At 40.7% G+C, this 23,781-nt stretch overlaps 2 protein-coding genes and 1 long non-coding RNA gene across 5 annotated transcripts in view; 1 reads left to right on the top strand and 2 right to left on the bottom strand.

Annotated features, from left to right (window-relative positions):
- Positions 1-7,771, bottom strand: part of BLTP3B (bridge-like lipid transfer protein family member 3B) — a 47,305-nt gene extending 39,534 nt beyond the window's left edge. Inside the window, exons 1-2 of one of the 2 annotated variants that reach the window (XM_063154813.1) lie at positions 7,573-7,771; positions 446-592 (exon numbers count right to left, since the gene is read on the bottom strand). In XM_063154813.1, the coding sequence (XP_063010883.1) occupies positions 446-468 (23 nt within the window). In that variant the 5' untranslated portion in view covers positions 469-592; positions 7,573-7,771. The remainder of the gene's footprint in view (positions 1-445; positions 593-7,572) is intronic. The other variant, XM_063154812.1, reaches the window with a different exon arrangement.
- Positions 7,772-8,287: 516 nt separating this feature from the next.
- Positions 8,288-12,979, bottom strand: LOC134417528 (uncharacterized). Of its 2 annotated transcripts, XR_010027579.1 has the most exons (3): positions 11,633-12,976; positions 8,959-9,305; positions 8,288-8,657 (listed from the first exon to the last, which is right to left on the bottom strand). It is a non-coding gene; the product is annotated as an uncharacterized LOC134417528 (long non-coding RNA). The 2 variants fall into 2 exon arrangements; XR_010027580.1 differs by lacking the exon at positions 8,959-9,305 and having other exon boundaries at positions 11,633-12,979.
- A 134-nt stretch (positions 12,980-13,113) lies between these two features.
- ACTR6 (actin related protein 6) lies at positions 13,114-22,160 on the top strand. Its single transcript, XM_063154811.1, has 11 exons — positions 13,114-13,317; positions 14,217-14,334; positions 15,997-16,065; positions 17,237-17,360; positions 18,122-18,257; positions 18,345-18,401; positions 19,064-19,162; positions 19,326-19,404; positions 20,095-20,266; positions 20,837-20,975; positions 21,747-22,160. The coding sequence occupies exons 1-11, from the start codon at positions 13,250-13,252 to the stop codon at positions 21,874-21,876; spliced, it is 1,191 nt and encodes a 396-aa protein (XP_063010881.1). The 5' UTR covers positions 13,114-13,249; the 3' UTR covers positions 21,877-22,160.
- Positions 22,161-23,781: the final 1,621 nt, after the last annotated feature.

The raw sequence follows: 23,781 nt of genomic DNA, 5'->3' as shown, positions 1-23,781 counted from the left end.
AAATAAATAAAATCAGTCACTTTCTTCTGTAAACTAGTTTAAGAGCTGTCTGATCCTTCAAGTATATCAAATACAGAGCTAATATACAATAAGTAATGAAAAAGAATTAAGTAGATGCAAATAATAAACAGTAAATGTCATATAGCCTAAAGATATTGGGAAATACCCAGATTACATTTAGAAAATACACGTCAAGGTATGTTTATAATGGGATTGCTGATTTAGTTCACAAACCCAAATTTAGTTTAGTACTTACAAAAATCCCAAAGAATCCAAAACACACAGCTGCATAGATACAATTATTTTTTGCATAATTTTAAATTACAAAAAGAAACAGGAGTGGAAACTCAAGTAACATTTTACAGAGCTCACTTCACTCCTAAATTTATATAAATACATACCACCTCTTACATTTACTCTACAAAGGTGGGAGAGGGGAAGTTACCTGAGGGCAAGGTATTCAGACATAAGGCCCCTATTCCTGGTGAAAGCAAGTGGTCAGTTGCCACGGCTTCAGAGAAGCTTCTGGTACTCATTTTGGTAGTAAGGATATTCACAGCAAACCAATCTCCACCAGAGCCAGCTGGGATCGCTGTAGGGAACGGGACACAGGGGACACACAAGGGATCAAGTTCAAAGGGAAAAAGGAGTGATACAATAATGTAAGAGAGTTTTAGCTGAAGACAACTGCAGTTACAACAGTTTGTTACACATCATGACACTACGGAATTCAAAAGGAAATAGGCTTGTGTAAAACACTAGATTCCTGTGCGAGTAGCCCTTGCTGTCTGATACTACAGTACTGGAACCCTGTTTAAATGAACAGCTTATGAATAAAATTTTAATCATGCAGAAAAGATCGATACAATGTAGCCAAGTCATTTCAGGGACACCCAGTAAGTACATTTGGAAGATGAGGAAGAAGATAGCCCAAAGATGCAGCATAAGAGGGTTTTATTTTTAAATGGGAGACAATTTTTCAGTTTTGTTTTGCTTAGCCTGAGATTTCTCATATTATTTGTTCCTACTTACAGTGTCTCAACCTCAGATATTCAAAATTCACACTAAAGAAACCTGATTCTAGAGATGTAGGGGAATGGGACTTCTAGATTTGTTTTTGTGTTTGGGGTGGTGCTACAAAGACCTGCACACATTTGACAGTCTCATTTTGCAGGCTATGAAATTTTAATACAATCAGCTCTTCAAAAAAAAAAGCTCTCTGCTAACTGTCTTCACTTCAAAGAGATACTTCAGCTTAAATATAATTAATTCCTACACTTTCACCCTTTTGGTTGCAACAAAATGCAAACATTTGGACAGTGACCTTGGTAGGCAGTTTGTTGGGATATCAGAACAGAATTTAGGAGATTTATCACTAAAGTGACTTACAGATACCTAGTTACAAATTATTCTTTTCAAGTCTCCAGACCCCAATAATGGAAGAAACCACGACATGAAAACTATTTCAGAAGTAGGCAACCACTTCCTTGGGAGTCAGAAGGAGCAAGTGTGTCTGAGGTAAAAAACCCAAAACTCTGGTGTTTTCAAGCTAAATTGTAAAGATGCATGGCAGAGCTGCCACCAAATCTGTGCTGGAACATTCTTCTTCCAGCAAGGCTCGTACATCCATCCAGGGGAGGCTGGAAGAACTAAAAAGCACAGCCTAGTTGGAACTTCTTCCTCTCCTGAGTTTCCTTACCGAAAAAGAAGATAATGAAGAGACCTGAACCTTGGTCAGCACCAACTCCACAAAGTGTACTCCTACAGGAGTTACTGGATTGAGAAACCGGGGTTGTTGTGCAAGTGGCCAAACCCAAGATACTCTTGATACAACTGAGTAATTACTTGTTAGCAATTATTCTGATGATTCACAAAAAAACTGTGAAGTAAATCACTTTGCATAAGCTTTTATAATTCCATTAATGTCTCATCAGAAATTATCTGATCTCCTTTGTCCAATCTTCTTGTAGAAAAAAAGAAAAAAGATACCAAGACACCTTAAAAAGCACTGCTCATTCTTGGAGTTATTTAGTACTGATGTTTATTCTGCTTCAATATTAAAAAAAATCCTCAAAACACTAAGGCTTTGGCAGGAGAAATAACAAATTTTAAAAAAATGCAACTGTGGGCTAGTTTTGATTCTTACATACTCCATAATCACTTGACCTTAAAGGACAATTTTATTCCTTACAGGTTTTATTTAAATACCCATTTTTCCCAGGGAATACTTCATACCAGTGTGTCAGATACTTGAACAGAGCAATCTTCAAGATAATTTTCATTGTGAAACTTACTCATATTCTGAGAACTCTTTAAAGAAAATGATCACATACAACTCAAATGCTGCTGATTAATTCCTCTTGATTGTGCAAATGTAGTAGTTTTTATTATGTACGCACAAGAGTTGTCTGACTTCAACAAAGCTTCAGCAGAGCTTTAATTGTACAATGTCTGTAGAATTAGCATTTAGATTTATAATACATTTGCAAAAATAACGTAAAACAAACTGAAATTCTCAAGTCAAATTCTGTGAGTTTACTTTATTAATCCAAATCCTACTGAAAGCTTAAGAGATCTTTCTGAGACATAACACAAGATTTAATATCAAATCTTAATAAAGGTAATGATTTAGAATTTTTCCAGAAAATGCATTATTGCTAATTTATCTCCAAAATACATGTATAATTTCATAAAGCACCACAGCAATTTCAGTTTGAATTCTGGAAGATGTTCTGTTACATAGTATTAAAATGCAATATGATGCATGAAACTACTAACAAAAACAGAAGAGAGTCAAAGTTTTTTATTTCTGTTTTAAAAAGAATTTATTGATTCTTACATGCTCATCAGAACATTACTAAGATGTTCACACAGAAGAAACTGTTGGCACGAGGTCTCCACTTAAATACTACAAGTATTGATTTTCAAACATAAGGGAATTTAGGAAATACAGGATTACAGTGAAATTTTAAATTGCTCTTTCTCCTTCTTGTCTGCTGTCTAAAGCAGTTCTGTTTTACTACTTGTAGTTTTTTAGGCTTATTCTTTCCCTAGGTGCAGTATTTAAGACAGACATAATGCTAACACCTTCTGCAAGCATTCAGATACAATACAGACTCATTCAGAATAAGAGAGATTATTATGTCTACATTGTGTTCTGCAATTTTCTCACATACTGCACAAGCCAATGAAGTCAGTCACCTAGAATACACTCTGCAAAATTAGTACAAGCAAAGAGAGAAGTGGAAAAGCACACACTTTGTGTTCTTTGGCTGGCTAAAGGAATCGGATAACTTTCACAAAACTAAAGTGACACAGAAGTAGAATACACAAAACTGAAAATAAGCAAAAACCTACTTATTTTGCTACTAGCAGAATTTTCAAAGTTCATCCAAACAATTTTGGTCATTCACTTTCAGGAAGGAAATGGCCCATTCTAGCCCAATAAAGGTGTTACACTGCTTTACCTAAAAGAAATCTGATCCCTTGAGAGGACAACATTCCTCACCAATCAGGCATGTCTGACTGGCTTAAAACCAGGTCAATATGCAGGGTAAATACTTTGGTAGGATGCATATCAGTTGTACCAGATGATGTACCATTGTTTATATCAGTACCAGCTGATTCCTGATATTCATACAATTAGGATGTTATTCTTTGTACAACCATTCTCCATATGAGCTTTAGAATGACTTCCTAATTATGAGATGAAAACAATTGTCACAAAACTCACTGCAATTTTCCTCTACTGAAATCTTAGTATGTCCACATCTATTGATTCAGATAAGCAAAAGCAAAGGTCTAAGTTCATGCAGAACATTAACTAATGACACAACTGAAAACAATTTCTGCCATACCAAACACTTCAAAACCTCTTACTGTTTTCTTTGTGGAAAATAAAGATGCAAACTGGAACTTTTTAAGTTGAACTACGTGCTATCATTAATAAACTTAAGAGTTAATATTAATTGAGGTGAAGACTGTCATATTCAGTGTGGCTACTTATCAGAACAGCAAAGTTTATAAGTTTGCTTTCATGCTTCTTACACAAACAAACAAAACTGATTTTCACAGAAAGGCATGGATCATGCAAATACACAGAAGGCTCAGACTGCTCATTAACTAGAAAGCAAATTTCAATGAGACTGGTATCCAAAACTAAAAAACACCTGAAAACACTCTTATACAAGTCTGAGTTAGTAATACCTGATCTCTGTATGCACCTCCCATCCAAAAAACCCACGACTGAAACCTGTGCCATGGAGACGATCCCCTCAAAACCAGAGACAGTATTACAGTAACCCCACAGTGAACTTGCACAGGGCAATCTAGATTCCTACTGGAAATCTTTAACACCATTGTTTCATACACTTGTCCACCAAGTCTGAGAAAAAAGAAGGAATGCTGAAGGATATCTGCAATCATCACAGCAGAGCACTGAACAGAAAACTTTGCAATAAAAAGGTGCTGTTCAACAACAATTCTCTCACCACTGAAAATACGTAACAAATGAAGATTCAACACAAGTTCCAGTTCAATGAGGAAGACCATTACAGCATAAGTGAGTGATCCCAACACTACAGAGAAGACTTCTCCTAGGGATGGAGTATCTTTCCTACCTCTGTAAAGGATGATGCTGTTATCCAGATGCTTGTTTTCATTTTAGGGCACATATGAAACCAAGACACTCCATCAACTGCATTCAGTAAAACCTCACCTAACACAACATTAGATGTCACAATTTCAAGCCTCCAAATGGCAAATTCATCTCTTCAGTTTAGTTGATACAATTAGTTTCATATCCTACACCAAGCACCACATAATGTGAAGAACAACAAAAACAGACATAGTTTGTTCCTAGCCCTTCCCTCCTCATTTTCTATCACAGCCTTGGAAAACAATGCATGTTGAAGATAGAGAACACTTAAAAAAAATTTAAAAGACTGAAAAAGCAAAAAACTCATCACCACATCCTGACATGAGATAAAGACTTGTTAAAAACTGAATAAAATAAGCTTTATTACCTTCACTGCTCTTAAACTGTAACACAGCAACAATAACCCCTTTATAAAGGTAAAAAGTAATTTGGATATCAAAACCATTTCAAAATGCAGTTTGGGTCATCTTCTTATTCTCAGACTTTAAAGACTCATACTTATGAAATATTTTCACTGTCTAACAAATGTAGAATGATGAGGGCTCCTTCTACACCAGTGTCCATTATCAGTTCATCTAATAAAAGCACTGTGAACTGCTAAATGGAAACTGCATTGTTCAATGACACAATGCTTCCAAATTTGCAAATACAGTACCTAGATAGGAAAAAGAGTAAAAACATGATTAACAGATATTGCAGTGATCTTCATGGCAAACATTGCCAAATCAATGATGATTTGGGGAGCTGGACAAGATTTAAAGATCCCTTCCAACCTCAACTGTTCTGTGGTTTGTGGCAAAAAAATCAAAGCACTTCTCTGTAACTCAAGGTACAAATTCATATCTTTGTTCATACATAAAGGGAAATAAAATATTAAAATATGAAAATAAATCAAGATAAGAGGGTAATTCTTTCCACTACATATGTACCTCTTCCAATAAATTTTAGTCCTGCAACTAATGCCTGCTTAGTTGAAGCAGGCAGCAGTTGCAAGAAACTATGAAAACTGCAGAATAGTAACTATTATAGTAAGAGTAAAAAGTGAAAGTTTCCTTTGGCACGCTCTCTATTACAGGAAATTCATTATGTATTTGGCTCCTTAGTCACACTCTCACAAAACTTATTAATGAAAATCCTGAATGAATACTTTTATATTTTTTGCAGAAAAGTCAAGGTCCTGAAATTTAAGCTCATGTCACTTGAATTCTGCTTTCCTGAGTAATGAGCTTCTGAAACCACTGAAACACCTGTTCTGCAGGAAGTAAAGGTATTATCTGAACATGTAATGAACAACACCCATAGCAAGGAGCTTAATAATGCTGTCTACAGTTTAGGCATCAAAAACACTCCTTGAATAGTATGGATTGTGAGCATCAAGTTCAACTTGCAAGCCACATACCACTGGATATATCCCATAAGCTTTCCAGAAGTGATAAAATCTGTCATAATCATTTGACAGAGCCTTGTCGAGTAAACATTATCACAACAGACAAGAGAGGAATCACAAACATGACAAAGTACTTATTTCTAATCTATTCAGCTGCTCATTTGAAAAACTGGACAACAACCGAAGCATGTTACTCGTGCTTAGTTCCCAGATACATTTTAAGAGTTAACCTGTAGCACAGAGACTAGAGCTCACTTCTCTTCCCGTACAGCTTGCTACATACATATCCCTACAGGAAACAAGCTGCTAAATCCAGCTATTCCAAGCACACTGCTGATTAGAAACCTGACTCAAGGCTGATGACATCTTCTCCTTGCATTTCCATTCACACGGTGCTCTGTCATTTTCATCCGAAGAGATTTCTTTGTCAGCATTCCCTGCTACATAACTCATGAGCAGGGCAGAGCAGAAAAATTATTCTACTACTGCTCCATACATCACATTTAGCAGATAGATATCAAAGGATTTGGAATGAGAATTATGTTCTCCATACGCATCAACAACAGATTAGTCAAATGACAATCTGTCACTTCATTTTGTTTGATTCTCTATAAACACTTTTAAGATATACTACACTAAAGTGGAATAGAACATTTTGTAAGAAAAAAAAAAAGTATTTCAGATTGTATTTTTTAAGATATAAAAGTAAGCTGTGAAGAATTAGCAACGCTATGGTATTATGACAGATCAAGTACCTAACAGGTTTTCGCCTCTCTTGAGAAAATGGGAGAAACCTGATGCGGCTTTTTAAAACTGTATAAATCAGATTGTGTACTTTCTGTGATTTCTCCATCTTTTAAGCACACGACATTGACAGCTAAGAAATTTACAGGAGGCTTGTTTGTTTTGTTTTAGGCCGCGAGGCACCTTAGACATTATTTTAGTCACCCAGAAAACCACGAACTTATTTTCACCTCTCCGCATGCACCTTTCTGTGGCCCGGCCTCACCTGCTGGGTGTCTCAAGAGCTCGGAATTGGCGAGCCGAGCGCAAGGACACAGGCCGAGCTGCCCCAGCCCGGCCAGCAGCGCACCGCGGCGGCTCTGCTCGCCCCCGCCGCCCGGCAATCACGGGGTCGGGGTCTGCCCGCTTCTCTGCCCCCCGCACGCCTCGGGCAGCGGGGGCGGGCACCGTCAGCCCGGCGGTGACTCACTCGGTGACTCCCTCCTGCGCCAGGCAGGAGACCGAGCCCCCTCCCCGCCTGCGCCGCCAGGCACCGGGCGAAGGAGCCGGGGCCAGGGGCCAGCTAAGCGGCTGTGGCCGCCGGACAGCCCCACACGAGCGCGCAGCCACCTCCTCCGCCTCCAAATCACTACGAGGAGGCGTCTTCGGTTCCCCCTTCTGCGCGCAGAATGGACCCGGTGCCCCCGCCCAGCGCCCAGACCGGGGGTCGCTCACCGGGACAGGGACCCGCAGTCGCCCCCTCCCCGCAGAGTCTCAGCTGCCCGGTGCACCGCGCCCCACTGACCTGGAGAGATGCTTCAGGATCTGCTTCTTGATAATCCCCGCCATGGTGTCTGCCTGCCCGCGCCCCTCACGACGACCAGCCGGGACCGGGAACGCGCCTCATCCCTGCGCCCGCCCCTGCCCGAGGTGGGGAGAGCGCCGGGAGCGGAGCCGCTATCCCCACTCGCGCTTACTCGACGCCCGGCGCCATCTTGGCCGCAGCATCGCCTGGTGACGGGGGCGAGACGGGGCGGGACGGGCCCGGGGCCCCCGCCCCGCGCGGAGAGCGGCGGCTCCGGGCGGGCAGAGCGGCGCGGGGAACGGGGGCACGGCCCGGGAACGGGGACAGGGACAGGCGCACGGGCACTCGTGGCGCCGTGGGCAAGGGCAGTGGCGCCTCCGCCCTTCGCTTGTTCACAGACCCCCTGCCCGCCTGCTCAGCATCTCCGTCTCCATTCAGCGCCCAAAGCCTCTGCCCACCTCAGCCCCACCGCCCACCTTTTCCCCGCTCTCTTTCGCCAGCTGTTTCTTTCATCCCTCTTCAGCCTTCCCATCTCCAAATTCTGGAAGCTGTCTCTGCATCCCCGCCTGTGGCTCCATCCCTCTCCCGCCTGTGGAGCGTGTCCCAGCACCATCACACCTTTGCCTGGGCCTGATCGCGGACAAGCGCAAAGACAGGAGAGCTGCAGCTTCTACAGCACCGCAGAAAAGAAACAAGGCTGGATAAGACAAAGAGCTTACCGGCAGAAACTTACAATGCTATGGCAAGAAATTTACATGTACACACACACAAACATATAAATATACTATCCCCAAATTGCTCAAACCCAGAGACTTGTAAAATCAGGTTGTTCCCCAGATGCTTACATTTTGCTGGGTATCTGTGACAAGTATATAGCCTATGAGTTATTTTACTTTTGAGAGAACAGCCTCTCATGCTGTAGCAAAATCTCCAAGTCAGTTAAGAAATTAATATCTTGCATTAGTTTTGTTCATCCAAACATGGTTTTGTAACCCTTTTCCTCTGGCACTCCCTCATTCATAAAAGGCATCTTGAAATATTTCAGTGGTGGGTAAGCAAGTATCCTAAAAACATTAAAACATTATCTGGAAAAAGAAAAAAAAGAAAAAGAAAAAATTATCAGTCAGAAAAAAAAAGTTTCAGATGCGACCTCCACACACAAGATGGGCCTCTGTAATAGAGCCTGAGCTGCAGAGGAAAGACATCAAATACTATTTTCTCTGCTTCTCATATACATAACATTAATAATTTACAAGTGATGAACGAAAACCCCAAGGACCTTTAAGTCAGAAATATGAAGCAGTATAGAAAAAATAGGTCAGGAGATGAAGATTTTCAATTGATTTTTCCAGGCATTTAAAAATCAGTCAGTTGTGTAATACTGACCTCATTATACTCTTAAGGAGATTTATAATGTAGGAATGAGCTGTGTATGAAGCTAACACTTTTATGCCTGTTTTCCGTTCAGTTTTCTCAATTAGGAAAAAGTCTACCAGTATCATGGAGAAACAATAGTCATCATCATGATGGGTCAGCTTCTCATTAAGAGAGAAAATACATGGGGCAAGGAAAGCAGGGCCATGCCACATGTTCTCTTTCAATGTCCTACAAGCATAGCTCTGGAAGAACAGACGCTCTTCACTGATGTCAGAACTGAAGACCAGAAATATTTCTGTCCAGCAGGATTGATCTGAGTTGTGACCTCATGTTGCATCCCCATGTCCTGGAGCATACTGTGAGGAGGAACAGAGGAAAATGCACAGATTAACACCCACCACACACCACACCCTCCTCCCCCAGAAGGGAATTAGAAGGGCAACAATGTTGATTTCAGACCTTCCCGGACACCACGGACCTGCATGATTGATGATCCTCAGACTATGTCTGGCCCTTGCTAATCCCACCAGTCCTGATCCTGATTGTGACCTGAGGATTGTTTTATGTGCTTGATGTTCCACCTGCTTAATTGTCATGTTTGCTTGATAACCTGAGCTCTAGGCTTCACTCCCATGCCTGTCTGCCTTGCTCCCTGGCTGGGGGTGGTGGGACAGCCCTGGCTAGGGAGGCCCTACCCTGCTGGCCACAGTAGCCCTCCCAGCTCCTGGGTTCTCTCCCTCTCAGAGCAGCTGGCACTCATGTCACTATAAAAGAACCCCACCTGTGAGCATATCCAGGATGCTGAAATGATCTCAAAGAAAAAAATTGTCTTGTATTTGCCATAGGTATTCTTAGGGCCTATATGCAAACACAACAGAATTTGTGAATTCAACAGAACACTCAAGAAGCCATGGATGAGGAATTTTCCACCAGGCAGTCATCTCAGCCAGCACCCTGTCCTTTACCATCACCCAACATGGGTACATGGAGCACTGTTCATTGATGCAAGGTCCAGGATAACAGCCCTCTGTGTCAAAGAGTGTGGAAACTTCTTCCTCAAGGTAATTCTTCTTTGGATGCTCCAAACAACCTGGAAATTCTGTACTTGGCATCACTCAGTCATTCTGAGGCTGCTTGTTCCCACAGACTGGAGCACCTGTGCTTTGTAGAGGGTGTGCACAGTGAGTTTGACTCTCTCACAGTTTCATGTGTTCATGGGGATTTAACTGTAAAAACTGGAATGGAGTTGAGAGGAAAAAAAACAAAACCAACTAGAGCTCAAGAAACTTCAGAAACATGAAGGTCACATAATTTTTAAAAAAACGATTTTTAAAAAATCATTTCCCCCATTAAATAAGGCAGTAGGAGATGTATGAGAACAAACTAAATTTGAGCTAAGTTTCAGTGAGTGCTTTGTATAGTACTTGCAGAATGAGAAAGCTGGCATGCCTTCTTATAGATAATGCAAAAGATAATGGTCTGTCTTCAAATGCAGATGTGCAAGCTTAAGTACTCTGATTAGTACCATTATTCAAAGAACATCACAAAATATCAATTCTCACTATTGTAAGGGGCAATGTACAAGGTTTGGTACCACATGGACTTCTGAAATTCTTATTTATTTGTCCTTGCTATGTGGCTGACTTGGTCTGTGTTACCTCCTCCAACAACAGCAGAAAGTCTTATCAGAAGTGCCATTGGAATATATGGGTGAATGTGTACACAATCTCAATAAATATGTATGAATTGCCCTCAAGTAGCAGTGACAGTAAATACAGCAACTTTAGTTTGAAGAGATTTGAAATATTTATGTATATCAACCACTTCATAAGTAAACTCTTAAAAGCCTGGCACTTGTTCTACATCCTAGGACAAAAAAAAGGAAAAAAGCAAAAGTAACTCCTAACAAGTCATTGGATGATAAGAGATGAAGCTTCATAGAGCTGGAGCTAGTATTTAGAAGGGAAACATTAATTTACTAAAATTTGGCTTTCACTTTTATATTCACAAGGCAAAAGTTAGCAATAGATATTAGGACTTTTTGAATCTAAACAATTATTCTAAGAACTTTATATTAGTAAAAGGATTAAGTTAAAGTTATGCAGTTTTAAGAGTAGTATTTTATGTTTCTCTATAACACTGAATACCTAATAGATTTGTTACTATTCTATGTTTTGTGTATTTTGGATTTTAATTACAAACCCAAAATTTACTATGAGTATACCTGTCAGTAGGCAAAGAAGGAAAACAACCTACAGTGTTCTTTAAAAAGCACCCAGGAGCTCCTGAACTTGAAAAACAGGCTTTTGATAACTCCTGTGACCTCTTCTAAAGAATCAAATAATGTATCTGCTACGGTCAGGATTAAGGAAGCTGTCCTTAAGACACACTTCCTTCACAAGCACATAAAGAGGATTTGTCTAAAAGCAGATTACCATGTGTTCCAATGAACATCCCGGCTCGTGGAAAGACATTTTTTATTTGTTAGGGAGAAGAGTCATCATACAGAGGAACAGTTATTTTTAAGTTCAGGAAAGTCAATTACACACAAATACAGAACTGTAATGCTCTTTCAGTTTTACTGGAATACAACAAAGGAACTAGTGATGGCAAATCAAACATATAAATAGAGGAAAAATTCATCACCAAGACAAGTGCAAGGTGCTGCACCTGAGATACATACCCACGGAGCCCAGTGCAGGCTCAGAGCTGTGTGTCACAGGAACAGCCTCGTGGAAAAGGGCCTGGGGGTCTGCATGGACATCAGGCTGAACTGCCCTTAGCAGTGCCCCACTGCTGCAAGCAGATCCTGGGTTGCATCCTCAGGGGCATTGCTAGCAGGGACAGAAACTTGATCATCCCACCCTGCTTGGTGCATTTCAGGCCACACCTGGAGTATTGTGTCCACTTCTGCTCCCAGCAGTTCCAAAAAAAATTGTGGACAACTGGAAAGCATGCAAACTAAGGCAATAAAGGTGATCAAAGGCTCAAGAACACGCACTGAAGAAGGACTGAAGGACTTTGTTTTTTTCTGGAGAAGCTCAGGGGACCTTATCACAGTATTGTGGTACTTACAGAGTGGCTACAATGATGGAGGCACTCTCTTCACAAGACGACAAAAAACAAGGGTTAAGTTGTACCAGCAGAGCTTTTGTCTTGATATAGGGAACTTTTGCCCAGTGAGAACAACCAATCACTGCAAAAACCATTCCTCAGGGAGCTCCTATTGCAGGTTTTCAAGATGGTGTTGGACAAGGTGTTAGATTATCTCATCATGGTTCCCTTTCCTACCAAAGGTTGGACCAGATGATCTTTCAGCACCCTTCCACCTGGTGCTGTTCTATGGTTCTGATTCTATGAAGGTGTGTGCTGCTATACTGCACAGACTTCAGTAAAACAAAAACTGGTCAGCAACAGAGAATTCCAATAACACCGTTTCCCATACTATTTACAATAAAAGTGTTAATTATGCATGCTTTGAAAGACTTTCTACATGAAGGAAGGTTGTAGGCAGCTGGGGGCTGGCCTCTTCTCCCAGACAGCCAGGGACAGGATGCGAGGACTGACTCTTAAACTGCACCAGAACTTGTTGTTATTGTTTCACAGAAATGGTGATTAGACTTTGGAATGGACTGCCCAGGAAGGCGGTGGAGTCACCGTCCCTGAAGGTGTTTAAAGAAAGGCCATGCATTAGTGCCGTGGTGTTCAGTCATAGGTTGAACTCAGTGATCTCAAGTCTTTTCCAACCGAATTGATTCTGTGATTCTGTAACAGTAAAACAATGATGATGGAATTTAGAGTTGTCTCCCTTTCCACTGTGTCACACTCTTACATAGCCCAGGCCCGTGTTGCTGCGCACTTCTCAATGACATCGTCACTCAGCACCTTTATCCCGAGGGGCGGCGCTCCCGCACCGCAGCATCCCGAGCCGGCAGGGTCACCCGAGGCAGTGTGTACCTTTAAACCACCGCCACACCGGGCTCTCGCCCCAGCCATCCCCGCCTTGTCCCCAGCCGTGACGGCGGCGGGGAGCCGCGCTCCGGGCCGGGCGCTGTCCGCGGTGACGCCGTGTCACCGCCCCGCCCACCGCGTGACGAGCGCTGCCGGGTCACGCCCGGCCAATGGCTCCCGCCGGCGTCACGGGCAGGGCGCGCGCCCCGCGGCAGAGGCGGAGCGCTGCCGGCACTCCCGCGTCCCGCGGCCACGCGCGCGCTGCTCCTCCGCTCTATGGTCACCGTACAGATCCACGGCGGTGGCGGATCTATACTGGGACGGCGGCGGCCGTGGCGCCGTGGGGAACATGGCGACGCTGGTGCTGGATAACGGCGCCTACAACGCCAAAATCGGCTACAGCCACGCGAACGTCAGGTGAGAGGCCGGGACGGGACGGGGCGGGGCGGGGCGGGCGTTGGGCGTCCCCTCACGGCATCGCCGCCGCCGCCGCTCTCCGCCGGCCCCGCTCCCCGCGCCCCACGGCCGCTCACCGGCGCGCAGCGCGCTTGCGCTCGCCGCGGAGAGGCGCGGCCTGGCCCCGCCCCGCCCCTGCGGCGGCTGCGGGCCCGCCCCTGCGCCGCGCTGCGCGCTGAGACCCTCTGTGTCACACCGTGCTCCTCTGTGTCACACTCTGTCCCTCTGTGTCACACCGTGCCGCGCCGTGTCACACTCTGTCCCTCTGTGTCACACCGTGCTCCTCTGTGTCACACTCTGTCCCTCTGTGTCACACCGTGCCGCGCCGTGTCACACTCTGTCCCTCTGTGTCACACCGTGCTCCTCTGTGTCACACCGTGCCTCTCTGTGGCACACTGTGCCCCTGTGTGTCACACCGTGCCCCGCCGTGTCACACTTTGTCGTTCTGTGTCACACTCTGTGCCTCTGTGTCACACCGTGTCCCCCTCTGTGTCACACCCTGCCCTGCCGTGTCACTCTGTGTCCGTCTGTGTCACACCGTGCCCCGCCATGTCACACCGTGTCCCTCCGTGTCACACCGTGCCCCACCGGGCGGGGTGGGGGCAGAGCCCCTGGCGCTCTTCCTGCTGTGCAGGGGGTGGCGGAGGTGGGGGTGGTACTTGGTTTTCCAAAAAGTGTCTCGTCTGTACAGGAGTTGTCAGAAATTAAAGATTTCCCTCACAACTGTCTCCATCTAATGGACTAAAGCCAAAATACATCAGCAAAAATATTATTGAAAGTACACTGTTTATGAAAGTGGCTTAAAGAAAGTGAATGTGTCTCATACCATGTTTAATAGGAAACTTCCCAATCTTTTCCAGCGTTATTCCCAACTGTCAATTCAGGTCAAAGACTGCACGCTTGAAAACTTTTACGGCAAATCAACTGGATGAAATTAAGGATCCCTCTGGTCTTTTTTATATTCTTCCCTTTCAGAAAGTAAGTAAGATATCTTCAGTTTAACATTAAAGCCCAATGTAAATTGTTCTAAGGAATAGTTTTCATACTGTATGTCCCAGCTGTGGGGTTATATGTGGTATCATACAAGAATCAGTCAGCAGTGTGAATTTTAACAGTCATAGAAGTGTTTAGGTTGAAAAAGACCTTTAAGATCATCAAGTCCAAAAGTTAACCTTGCACTGTCCATGTCCCCAAGTGCCACATCTGCACATCTAAATACCTCCAGGGGTGGTGACACAGCCAGTTCCCTGGGCAGCCTCTGCCAGTGGTTGATGGCCCTGCTGGTGAGAAAATATTTCTAATCTAAAATTCTTTGGTGCAACTTAAGGCCATTCTCTCTGGTTCCTGTCACTTGTTACCTGGGAGAAGAGACAAAACCACCACATCACTACCTCTTCTGAGGTCACTGCAGAGAGCAAAAAGTCCCACTTGAGCCTCCATTTCTCTAGACAGCCTGCCTCAGCTGGTCCTCACAGGATTTGTTCTCTGAACCCCTCACCAGCTTTGTTGCCCTTCTCTGGACTTGCTTCAGTCCTTCAACGTCTTTCTTGTTGGGAGGGAGCCAAAACTGAAAGTAGGATTCAAGGGATGGCCTCGCCAGTGCCTGGTGCAGGAGGGCAATCCCTGCCCTGGTCCTGCTGGCCACTCTATTGCTGACACAGGCCAGGGTACTCTTGGCCTTCTTGGCCACCTGGGCACTGCTGGCTCATGCTCAGTGGCTGCCAATCAGCACCCCCAGGTCCTTTTCCCCTGGGCAGTGTCCCAGGCCCATAGTGCTGCATAGGGTTGTTGTGACCCAGGTGCAGTACCCCGTCCTTGGCCTTGCTGAACATGGTAAGATTGTCCTCAGTCCATCAATCCAGCCCATCCAGAAATCTTTACAGAACTTTTCTACCCTCCAGCACATCAACAGTCCTACCCAATTTATTGTTTTCTGTGAATTTATTGAGGGTACACCTGATTTCCTTGCCCAGATTGTTGATAACAATACTGAGCCTTGGGGAACACCACTTGGTGATGGGATGCCAGGTGGATGTAGCACCATTCAGCACCACTCTCTGGACTGGACATCCAGCCAGTCTTTTAGCCAGTAAAGAGTTCATCCACCCAAGGCATGAGCAGCCAGCTTCTCCAGAGAATGCTGTGAGAACTGCTGTCAAAGACTTTCCTGACTTTGGTAAAGTCCACGTAGACAGCATTCACATCCATTCCCTCCTCCACTCAGTGGGGCACCTAGTCATAGAAGAACAACAAGTTTGTCAAGCTGTAATAAACCCATGCTGACTGGACCTGATCACTTGTATGTCCCCTACATGCTGGGTGGTGGCACTCCAGGTAATCTGCTCCATAATTTGCTTCCCTGGCACTGAGGAAGACTGAAAAACTTTTGCCAAAAACAATAATGTATACAGAAAACATCATGTACATTGTTTTTGTAGTGCAGTAATCAATGTATCAATGGGGAATATTTGTGACATACCTTAATCCTATGTAACATTTACTCCTTAGCCTAAAAATGTAAATTTAGACATTTTAACTCTCAATTTTTTTATATTACCAGTATCAATTGCTGACTTTTTTTTTTTAAGGTATGATTTTATTTTTTCTGAATAGTGTAAATTTGTTTCTAAATTCCTACAGGGTTACTTGGTGAACTGGGATGTTCAGAGGCAGGTTTGGGATTATCTCTTTGGAAAAGAAATGTATCAAGTAAGAATCTTTCCTTAACTACATATTTTGTGTAGATTAAATACTGACTAATGGAATTAACAAATGCTAAGAACAAGTGATCTTACTGTTCTTGTTAAAAGTGCCTTCAGTCACAGACAGATACAATGTAGTTAAGCGATCAAGAAATAGTAAATGTAAAAGGGAGGAATGAGCTGGGTCAGTAGGCCAAAATACATACACATTTAGTAATCATCTTTGGCTAGCCATTTTCTACCTCTGAATAACTTAAAGGTATAAAATATAAATATCTGATACTTTATTTTTTTCATATCACACAAGCTGGATTTAGCACAGAAAGCGTATTAAGACTTTTTTCTTTTAATTTTTTTCTTTTTAAAATGTTATGTTTTCTGGAAATTCCTGAGTTATTTCCAACACCTGTGTACTGAGAATGAAAGTCATCCCTCAAATCAACTTAGTCTCTGTACATTTTTATATTTAAAATATAAAGTGCTGGCTTTTGATACATAAATTCCATTTTTGCTTTGGACCTGTATTCAATGTAATTATGGTTTTGAGAATTTGTTTTTAATTCTTCTTCACAAGTCAAGTCTACAGAGAGATACAGCTGGTAATGTTTTTATGGCCATATCCAGTTATGATTGAAGTAACTGTATTAAATCCTTTCTAACAGAGTGTTTTAGATACTGGTGAACATGGAAAATCCAGGATCCTTTGCTGGCCTCAGCAGAGGCCACTGGGAGTTTCATTATTGATTCCTCACTGTACAGGGCTTTGCTTATTAGACAAGTAATCTGTGGCGCAAGTGCTGAGCTGTCAAGGGGACTTATTTTTCTGTAGCTGACAGGATTAGTGTAAAGTATTTTAGATTAAAATTGTAGTGTTGCTTTGTGGTGTCTCTTTAAAATGTTGGAATACAATTTGTAAGGATGGGAACAGAATCGGGGTATGTATGAAAGTGTTGCCTTCTCTTATGTTTTTTACCCATTAATTAGATAAATTTGTATTACTGATCATGAAGCCCTTAAAAAAGCTAAAACATTCTAAGTCTAGCTCCTACAAACAGATATGGCAAGTGGTAATCATGACTTCATATTTACATGATCTTCCACTGCTGCAAAAGATGGTAAGGGATTTTTAATTAATTTTTACCTTTTATGTACTGACAATCTTAATGTGTTTTTTATAGGTGGATTTTGTAGATACCAATATAATTATTACCGAACCTTATTTTAACTTCACTTCAATACAAGAATCTATGAATGAAATTCTATTTGAAGAATATCAATTTCAAGCAGTTCTTAGAGTAAATGGTGAGTATGTCTCCTTCCAGTTTGCATTTATGTATTTTGAAGCTTAACTCTTTAAATAAATGAATTAGCAAGCACACATGCACACAGTAAAAAATAGTAAAAAGTATTCCTTCAGTTGCTTCCTGGCTCTTGAATAAAAGTGGATTAAGTATTTTTAAAATTATATCTTTTACAAATTCCAGCTGTACTCTTGTATTACTTCCTAAAGAGTGTCATGGTATATAAGGACAGGAAATTTGAGGAGAGTAAGGATGACAGAAATAACAGATGGATTTTGGAACAGAATAACATTTAAAGAATTCTACCAAAACTTTGCATGAAGTCTTTGATAGCTTTCCTTTTTTAGGGGTATAGGATTGGTTTTTTTGTTTGGTTTTGTTATGTGTTAGCAAATAAAATACAGCATTATGATTATGGAATGTATTGTGTCTCAAAGGGAATGTGTAAACAACCATACCACCCTTCTGACAGGTAACTGGACACAGGATACTCCTTTTGATAAGTTTGATAAGTTTGTAGCATGATTAGACTTTAGAGGAAATGGAATATGGACTGGAATTCCTGAAAAAGATTAAACAGGACCATATATAACACTTAATTTTACCCACTGCCAAAATGAATTAATGCAGCGGCTGTATTACTGTGTATTGAGGTCTTGAAAGTCTGTCAAAAGCATTTAAAATATGAAGCAAGTACACCTTCACATCACTGTGAATTCTAAATGCTCATATAAAAATGGAATTCAATTTTTTCTATTTCAGCTGGAGCTCTTAGTGCACACAGGTATTTCCGGGATAACCCATCTGAGCTGTGCTGTATCATCGTGGATAGCGGATACTCTTTTACCCACATTGTACCTTACTGCAGAAGTAAAAAGAAAAAAGAGGCAATCATCAGGTATGCTGCAGTATATATTTTCTAGAAGAACTGTTTGCTGTGCCTGAAGTCAATGACAGAATTCCTCATGTTACTCTTTTTCTGTAGGATTAATGTTGGAGGGAAACTCTTAACCAACCATCTAAAGGAGATCATCTCTTACAGGTAAAGCATCCTAATTTTCACTCTGAAACTTGGTATGAAATGAACTAGAAGTTTATGGGGTATTCTTACTGGTTCTGTGAATTTTAGATGAATTGCTCTTTAATGGAGAAGGGAATTTTTTGTCTGTTATAATCTGCTAGCTACCATCTTGACCTTAAGATCAAGATGAATTAAGATTGAAGAATTAGGCTGTTTTTCAAAGTACCAGTGTTTTTGAAGTTGTTGAGGTTACCTGTGTGTTCACAATTATACAAGTCTTAACATATTTTCTGAGTAGATCATCAGTCAGTTTGCTGACTGATTATATCAATACTGCAAAACAAAATGCAGTAGGATCAACCTTTCATTGGGATCCTTCAGCTTGGAAGTATATCTAGGTAAAGGTCTTTACCAAAGAGCTACTGGCAGGATTACAGCTGTGCTTGTTAGCAAGACAGTGGGCAAATGCAGGTTGATGGATTTACTGAACTGTGAAACGGGACAATATTAAGCTCCAGTAGGCCAGGAATGCTTTTGTAAATTGAATGCAAGTTTAGGTATTGAGACAGTAGCTTCCTGTGGCTGAAAAACAATGGTTGCTCAGTTCCAGACCAAAACTGGACAGGAAAGGGAAGACTTAATTATTCTCAAACTTCTGTGGTTTTGGTTTTTGTTGTTCACAGGCAGCTACATGTTATGGATGAAACACATGTAATTAACCAAGTGAAAGAAGATGTGTGTTATGTTTCTCAAGACTTTTACAAAGACATGGACATTGCCAAGTATGTATGCAATGGTACTAATGTAGAATAATCTGTTTGTACAAACAAAACTATACTCTTAATCAGAAAACTTTCCAGTTAAGTTGAAGAAGTCTTGTTAGTGTAAAATAGCTGGAACTTAGAACTTGTTTTTTATTCTGTTGAATTTTACATTCTTTTTCAGATTGAAAGGAGAGGAAAATACTGTAATGGTAGATTATGTTTTGCCAGACTTCAGCACAATCAAAAAAGGATTTTGTAAGGTAATAATAATTCTAAAGTTTTTTCGCTGTTTCTTGCACAAGTCTAGTGGAGAGGTTAAAAATACTCCCTTTTTTCTAATACTGTACTGTAGCATCTTTCTTGCTATGTATTAATTGGTAAAGTTTTTCCTCAATAAATTGGGATGACAACAAAATACTGTTTTTTAGCACAGCATTTTATGTTCTATTATTTAACAGTTTTAGCTTTCTGTGTTTGTGCTCTGTCATGTAACTTATCCATATCATTATTAAGATTTTGAACATTAAGTTAGGAAATGTTTTCTCTGCTTTGATGTTTTTTTGTAAGTTTCTCTGAATTACATTTAAACACCCAAATAAGGTTGAAAGTTCAATGTTATAGAAGAGCCTGAAATATCAGTGAAGACAGTTTAACAGTTTTATCTCATTTACTGAGCCAGCCATAGTTTTGAATGCAGTCCTATACTTTAAGGCTACTCTCATGCCTACCTAGTTTTATTTTGCTTTGGGCAAAACTGCAGTCGGTAAGAGCAAAGTCACTTCAGATTTAATACTGGAGTATGCATTATTCTTAAAAGAGTTGCTGATAGATAATATGACAATGAGAGCATACACTGCCTACCTCTGCAGGACATTAAATGGATCAGCTGAATTTTCTAGGATGTGATTTCTTTTCTTAAGCAGTGGATACTATTCATATCTTTAATTTAGCCAAGGGAAGAGATGGTGTTAAGTGGAAAATACAAGACCGGTGAACAAATACTTCGTCTAACAAATGAAAGATTTGCAGTTCCAGAAATACTTTTCCATCCTTCGGATATTGGTATTCAAGAGATGGGAATTCCTGAAGCCATTGTTTATTCTATTCAGAATTTACCTGAAGGTATATCCTGAAAGTATTTTGAAAAGGACAGGGGGGTGGGAGAAGGAGGGATTGTTGTAATGGCTTGGTTTCATTTGGTGTGAAACTGACCAAAAGCCAGTAATTTAAGCACCAAAGAGTAAAACCTTTCTGACTGCTGTTTGTCAGAAGTAGTATCAGGGCTTTCATTTCATAGATTATGTATAAGTATTATTATTACAAAGAAGATTTTCATAGGTTTTATGATGCCATGTTAAGTATGGCAGCATTTAGGCTATTAATGTACTCTTAGAAAGCCTTCATTTAAAATCCCTCTTGAAAGGGAAATTGTGTTGGCGATTGTGAAATTTAATAAATACAAGAAAACAGTAGTTATCAAAGCCAAATTCTGAAATCAGAGAGAACATAGGGTGATTGATCACCGTCTCAGATTTCTCTTTAACTGATATGCTGTTTAGATGATCATAAATTTTTTGTACGCATATTTATTACTTCTGTTTAAATTCATAACAAAATTGGAAATATTACCACCTTTAATCTTTAGATATATGTTCCATCTCTTAACTACATATTTACTTAATTATTTTACAGAAATGCAGCCTCATTTCTTCAAGAACATAGTTCTGACTGGGGGAAACACCCTTTTTCCAGGCTTCAGAGATCGGGTTTATTCCGAAGTTAGATGTCTTACACCAACTGACTATGATGTTTCCGTTGTTCTTCCTGAAAAGTAAGTCCTAAACTAATAAATAGAAGGGGCTTTATCTTTCTAGCAGAACAAACAATAAAGTAGGGTTTCTTCTGCTGATTAAGAAGGTAGATTGAGTAAAGGCAGTTATTTAAATATTAAGTGAACAAAAATTGTGCAAAAAGGATGTTTTAAATCAGTGTATTTTCAGACAAACCATATAAACTAGTGATCACCTCTTTGCTCTGTACTTTACCTAATAAAGTTAAGGAATTGTTTTTAGAGTCAGCCTTTTTACTGTAAACAGATAATTAAGGCTGTATTGTAACTATGTAAGATTAGAACTTAAGTCTTTTACTTAGAATTTTCAGCATCTGAAAGCTGCCAAGTGGTATATAATTAATATACCACTTCAGGGGTTAGAGAGGGGTAACATCTTTGCAGAAGGAGTGCAGACAAAATAAGTATATTTTGAATATACCAAAAAAGTCTACTTTTAAAAAAGTATTGTTAAGGAGTATTTTTAAATACTCATAAAGAATTACTATCTGTGCAAAGCAAATACAAAGCATATCCATGTTGTTCCCTCTTCACACCTGCATTCAAACAGGCCCCTTTTTAAAACCCAAGTCAGCTAGCCCTGCTAAAGTTTCAGACTTTGTCTCATAACTTCTCTGGAGCTGGATGGTTTGATTTAGCAATCAAAAATGTAGTTTAAATAGGTATGGCCAAATGAAAGTCTTGGAAATCATCACTGCATATTTCTATTTTAAATGAATCTATAGAGGAGTAATAATAACTTTCATTTTCCAGCCCTATCACTTATTCTTGGGAAGGTGGGAAGCTCATTTCTGAAAATGATGATTTTGAAGACATGATAGTAACTAGAGAAGACTATGAAGAACATGGACACAATATCTGTGAAGAAAAATTTGATATATAGGTAGCATAGTTGGATATGTTGTTATTCCATTGATTTACTTAGAATGGAATTCTTTGAACTACAACCTCTTTTCCATCAGCTAGGATTGTGTTTTAGCTTTCCTGTATTGAATTGGGTTGAGAAAAAATGTTAAGAGTTTAGAAATAAAGTTTTACAAGCGTAATACTATGAAGTAATATGTTCACTGTAATTTCATTATGTTTGTATCTTTTCTGATGGCTTCATTGTATTTTTATTGCAGAACACCTCAGTGCATGAGGCAATAAAAATATCAAGTGCTTTTATGGGTGTGATGCTAATACATAGTGAGAAGAAATGTTTTGTTTTTTTTTTCAAAATGAGTATTATTCTACCTCACATATTCCACTGAAAGGGCATTAAATGTATCTTAGAAGGAGCCTTTGATGTTTCCTTTCCTGCAAAGAAATATATGAGTTTTATTTTTTGGTTATTTTAGTCAGTAGCTACGAGGGAAATATACTTGAAATGTGACCACTGCTATTGACAATATGCTTAGGCTTTGAGAAAAGAGTAATTTGAACAATTCATTTTTCTAAAGGGTTTTTAATTTAGTAGGTTGTGGAGTTTTTTGTTTGGTTTTTGTTTTAAACAATGCCTGAGCAAATAAGCTTCCTGCCACTCCCATCTTTCTGATAAGAAGTTGCCACAAAGGTGATGAACAAAGCTTGTAGCTGTGTTCTGAGTGATGACCCATCTGTGTCCTCTCCAGGCATCCTAGATAAACACAAACACCCCAGAACTTGTTATTTTTGGTATCAGAAGCTGTTACTTTGCCATCAGTTGTGCAGCATGGCATGCAGGAGGGAGAGGAGCCTGGCCTAAGAGGCAGAAGGCTGGAGGGCCAGGCTAGATGGGGGTGCCCCACCTGGCCTGCTTGCTTGCCAAGACAGAGACAGGCACTCAGACAGGGTGGAAAATGGACACTGGAGTGGCCTGTTGTGTCTCATATTCCCTTTCTCATCTGTCCTAACATAAAGCCAGTAAATATTCCTACACAGTGCACTTACCTGGCTACCTTGCTTAAGGGCAACGTGGAAGAGCAGCCAGTGCTTCAGAGAGAGGGAGACAATCTTACTTGTTGAATGTGGCTTTTTTTACTTTGGAAGAAGCTCAAGGTTGCTTTCCTCTAGTCTAACCTGCTGAAAGGAATGAAAGGAGTACCTTCCTCCTGCTGTTAGCAGCTATGTGAGCCACACAGGAGGCAGCTAGGGTGTGAAGGCATGAGACCAGCACCTACAACTTGTTGGACACAGATTGTATGACTTTGTGTAGGACATGAGTAAGTCTGGTACACTGTCACTTTGACAGCCACATGGAGAAGCCTTGTGTCCAAGCTCTAGTTTTTTAACTAACTTTTTCATGAAAGTGTCAGCATACTTTAGCTGGGACTTAAAGACACATACACATTCTCAAGAAAATGAACTTTTTGTAGGAGCAAACATGGATGCTCTGTGAATAGAAGCAAGCCTCCTTTGAAGGTGGCAACACTTGTGCTTTGATAAGACTGTACTGAAAAGTACCTTGATTAAACTCTTCACTCTGAACACTCTCTACTTCAAACAAATTCATACTGACAATTAATTTGATAGCTGTATGCTAGAAATCATAAACAGAAATGAGTGACAGGTTCCAAGTTTCCTTAGCACACGATTGTGTATCAGACACTTATAAATATGTGACAGAACTTTCTAAAGTCCAATAAAATTTTTCTAATTTTGGAATTTAACTGTAAACCAGTAGTCTATAGCTCACCAAACCTATTCTGTGGGCCCTTAGATGTAAAATAACAAGCTTCTGTCAAGAGAAGATTAAAAGGTAAGTAGATCCTCTGTTAGGGTATGTGAATAAAACATGGCTCTCAAGAGCTCTTTCTTTCTCTTTCAG

Source organism: Melospiza melodia, chromosome 4, assembly GCF_035770615.1.
Source record: "Melospiza melodia melodia isolate bMelMel2 chromosome 4, bMelMel2.pri, whole genome shotgun sequence".
NCBI classification, from domain to species: Eukaryota; Metazoa; Chordata; class Aves; order Passeriformes; family Passerellidae; genus Melospiza; species Melospiza melodia.
Note: the sequence above shows the minus strand (reverse complement) of the source record. Positions and strands in the feature narration are given on the sequence as shown.